This window comes from Oculina patagonica, unplaced genomic scaffold (assembly GCF_052425735.1).
Source record: "Oculina patagonica isolate OP01 unplaced genomic scaffold, crgOcupat unplaced1289, whole genome shotgun sequence".
NCBI lineage: Eukaryota > Metazoa > Cnidaria > Anthozoa > Scleractinia > Oculinidae > Oculina > Oculina patagonica.
Window position 1 is genome coordinate 1 of NW_027557290.1, and position 4,521 is coordinate 4,521.

The 4,521-nt window shown below is 37.7% G+C and overlaps 1 protein-coding gene across 1 annotated transcript; it reads right to left on the minus strand.

Annotated features, from left to right (window-relative positions):
- Positions 1-518: 518 nt before the first annotated feature.
- Positions 519-3,562, minus strand: LOC144639767 (transmembrane protein 94-like; the record flags this gene model as incomplete). The annotated part of the gene is made up of 4 exons (XM_078499061.1): positions 519-606; positions 1,677-1,782; positions 1,915-2,008; positions 3,478-3,562. Coding segments are annotated over 4 exons (373 nt in total), but the record flags the coding sequence as incomplete, so codon positions are not given.
- Between the last annotated feature and the right edge of the window lie 959 nt (positions 3,563-4,521).

Here is a 4,521-nt window from a genome sequence, read left to right on the forward strand (position 1 = left end):
AACTAGAAGATGAATTTTGTCCACCTTTTTGGCCGGGCATGGTATTATGGTATTATCCATTGACAGCAAAGCCAATCAAAACTCTAGAAATACATTAACCACTGCTCCAGTTTTAAACTGACAACTGGTGAGTTCTATGGCCTGCAAATTACTCTGACCTGTAAACACAGTTCTGATGTTCAAAAGCTTTGCTCTTAGAATAATTGCAGGGTGCCCGAGGTTCCTCTGTAAGAGATCTTGGGTGCCTGGCTCTTAAAAGCTTTCATGATAAAAAATTATACAGGTCGCCCAAAGACAAACGTAAGACCCCTGTGGCACCCAGGCTCTGGTAGAGCACAGCCCTGATGTTGTCAGCAAATGATTCCAGAGGGTTCTTACGCATGATTTCTTTCCTTGTCTATTTCACTATCAAACAATTATTTACTTTGCATCTCAGGTCTAATCCTGTTCCTCAGGATTATAAGTGATCATAGCTTAATTTTCAAGACAATAATACATTACAATGCGATTTGAATCACCTGAAGCAAAAAGAATCATTTCACTCCAATGGCCTGAGTCATTTTTAAGAAAAATTGTTCTGAGAATATTAACTGTCAAAGACAACACCTTGAAAAGGACAATGACAAAAACGTTAGTTAAAACAGAACAGCAACAGGATGTAAATAGTACAATAATTACAGGGCTGTAAATAACAGTCCGTCATCGGACATTGGCTCACCAAAATTTGCTCATGTCCGATGAAATCCAAATTGATTGTCCGAACATGATGTCCAGACAATTTTTGAACATAAATCATAAGTGATAACTTGTAATTGGCCTTTTGTTTTTGGTGATGTCCGACTACAATTTTGTTTTGTCTGACCAAGATGGTGTCTTAGTAGGACATACGTCCTTTCAAGTAAAAAAAATTATTTGCAGACCTGTAATTATCACAAATTCTGAAATTAATGCCTCTGATTGCCTCTCTCTGGTACTAATACTTACACTTGACTGCCATCAATTGAAACTAATACTTTCATTTTTTGTAAACACGGTTCTGTAAATTTCTAAGATAGAGGGTAGCCTGCGAGAGTATCCATTTTTTTGGCTTTTGTTTCACTACTCTGCGGCATCAACAACGGATGGAAACCCATCTGCTTTCCCAGCCTAGATAGAGAGCCACTTGTTTACCAGTTCATTATCTTATGTGTCACCCTCTCTAAAAAAAATGCTTGCTTAATAGTTTAACACAAAGTTCTAAATAACAACCAATCATACTGGATCTCACTAGTGTTGCACTGCATGCCATCAATGATAGAAAAACTTTTCTTCAGCTTGTATCACAATCTTGTTCCCAGAGCCTGTGTTCCCCTTGACCAGCGGTTGGGAAACTTACCGGCTCTGGACGAATCCAAAACCGGAACCAGGAAATCCTGGTTCAAATGATGGTGAAGTGAACAAGTTTTCAACAGCCAATCAGATTCAGTCGCCTTTGTGGGGGGCTTTCAGATTAGCTCAGAGGTCCTGTTCCCTGGCACAGACCAGAAGGATCACGGTCTCTGGGGACGAGATTGCTTGTATCAATAGACATCTTCCTCACAAGGAAAGGAACTATATGCATGCATGACATGTCCGTATGTTTGCTTCTGCTACTACACCAATGAAAATAGCATAGAGGGACATACAAGGAAACTTACCACAATTACAAAGAGTAGTTTCTTGTCTATAATAGTACTTGTAATGTAATGCATTTCATTTCCAACAATGCTTATTGGCCTCTTCAAAGAGCTGTCCAAAATTTTTCTGCCAGATAATAAAAACAAGTCACCTTTCCAGAAATTTCATGTTTACTGTTATAATTCTACTGATTTACAGAACTTTCTCCTGTCCAATTCTTCCAGTAATCTAAAACTCTTACTAGCTACTTAATTGTACCTCAGATTTAATTTGAATGGTGTTTCCATCACAAGAAACTTCTCTCTTGGGTGAGGCTGGGATGACTGTATGCCGGTTCCTTTACTACCATCTACTGCAGGAGATAAAATCGGAATATGAACAATGAACATGAACAACGATCACAAACAATAGCACTAATTTTGAGGGAAATAAACTAAACAGAACATAGCTTTGAACACCAAAAGCCATGATCTGATTGGTAGTATAGCAGCCTTAGTAAGCTTGTTCCACAGGCCCTCTAAGCAGGCTTTTAGCCAGGATTTAAAAAGTGGGAGTCCTGACTTTGTCCCCATAGGAGGGCCTGAGGAGCATGCAAGATGTTTTTCTGCAGTTATGAGTGCAAAGGTGTCTAAAGATTTCTAAATTTGCTAAAAAAAAACCTCTGTATACAGTTATTCATATTAAATTTTCCTCAAAAGTGGCAGTCCATAGGACTCCTGGACTCCACCTGGCTAAAAGCCTGCCTCTAAGTATAGCAGTTGCTGTTGTTTTACCGAGGGGCTAGGGGCATTGCTCCTGTTGTTTGTTCTATTGTTTTCTCGAAGGGTAGCGAGCTATTCATGTGAGACCTTGCGAAAACTGCTACATGACCTGATCTGATTGGCAAAACACGAATAATTAATGCATATTTTCCTGGTTTCATTGTTCTGACAAACAAAAGGTTTCTTTTGCTTTCTGTTCATCAAAAAACTCCTAAAGGTGCTGCCAGGAAAAAAACAATTTTTTTGTACACGTTGTGAACACTTGTAAACAAACCTGCAGGCAAATTTGGAGTTGTTTTGGCAATAATTATATTGTGCAATTTTAGCCAAAAATCACTACCATCCCTTTTCCACCAAATCCTTTTATTTTTCTGCTGGTAGTGTGCTTTCTGTAAACATTTGAAACATTTGCAGTATATTGCAAACAATACTGACCAAAATACAACAACTCACAAAACAATGGTTAAAAAGTGTGTGGTCATTTGTGTTTGGTTCCCAAAGTAGTTCCCAAATTTGTGAATATGTCATACTGACCAACCATATCAGATTCATGAAATTTTAATATGCCAATCACAATTATTATATTTCTTTCAGCTTTTGGTGTATAACAAAACTGACCTAGCCCTATGGGAGAATAAGGAGTTTTTTTTCTTAATGTTCAGCTCAGTTCCATCTCAGGGAACATTGAACAAAATCAGTTTACTGATTGTCTTGAAGCTTATTGTCAGATCAACCAAATTTTCAGAGCAATTTTCTTTTTTTTTTTACTTGAGTATTGAAAGTACTTCACATTTGCTTCAATGGTTTTGCATTACCACGATTTGTGATTGGTTTAAAAAACTGGCAGTACTTTCTTGACCAATCAGAAGTGAAACCAAAACCAACCGTGACTCACAAAACCTAACCCTAACCCTAACCCAATCAACATGTATTTACAGCTATACTTCGAGTTTAAATTAGTTCTAATTGACTGTGAATTGTGTCTTTTATGATTGGCAAGAGTGATTTCTTTGGTTTTGGTTTTACGACACTCAATTGAAAACCACTCTATCATGCTTACCAGTAGTGTTTTGTGTTATTGGGTGAAAAACTTGACCCTCTTCAAGGACATGTAGAGACCCTTTACTTGGTGATTCTGGGGAAAGCTGTTAATAAATAAACAAAAATATTTAGTTGTTTAAAAAAAATTCAGTAAATAACAAAATCAAATGCATGCTCAAACAAAGTATTTTCCCTTCAAGTTCAGTTTGCTAGAACAAATTAATCAGCTTTTATGAACAGCTATAAAAATTTAAATTTAAGTAATTATATTGAGGTTCAATTTTAAGTTTGGTTTGAAGATTAACAAGAACTGCAAGCAGTTTATAATCGTGCGGGTAATGTTTGACCACCTGACCTCTTACAGTGCTTTGGCTTAAAGGCACGGCACCACACAGTAAAAAAAATCTTTAGAAAAGCAGTCACTTGAGAAACACACAAGTCGTGTTTGCGTTAGTCACGGAGTGAACGTGACATGAATTTCCTTTACCATGCCATCTTTTGCTTTTTAAAACCACATGCCTAGCGGAAAAATACCTGCTTACGCATGCAAATATTTATTTTGTTCCGAATGTTCAATTAAATAAACCCAAACCAGTTCATTTAAAAGAAAGCCAAATCACGCCAAAATAAAGAGTAGACTAAGGCCATCCCATTGTGTTTCTCCGTTTAGCGTCTTCCGACAAGCTTTTGGTAATTCCCCTGGCGCGATGACGTGTATCCCGTGCTTTGACATATTCTTGCTGAGCTTGCAACTTACGTTTCGATAACGTTTCGATTCTCAAAATACAGTATGTTGCCCTATTACCGGACACTTTTTGCACTTACCGTAATATCTTGCTTCAAAACAGCACTTACGAGCTGAAACTTACCCACAATGTAGCTTCCACTGCTGGTAAGTAGGTCGTGGAGTTTTATCTTCTAAATCTCTTTGGCTTCTTTGTAATCATGGAAAGAGTTGGTCAAATTCGGTGCCCTAATTCCGGACGAGTTGCCCTAATTCCGGACGATAGTTACGAGGAAAATACTCCCTTTCTCTCGGAAATATTATTCCCGATCATGGCAA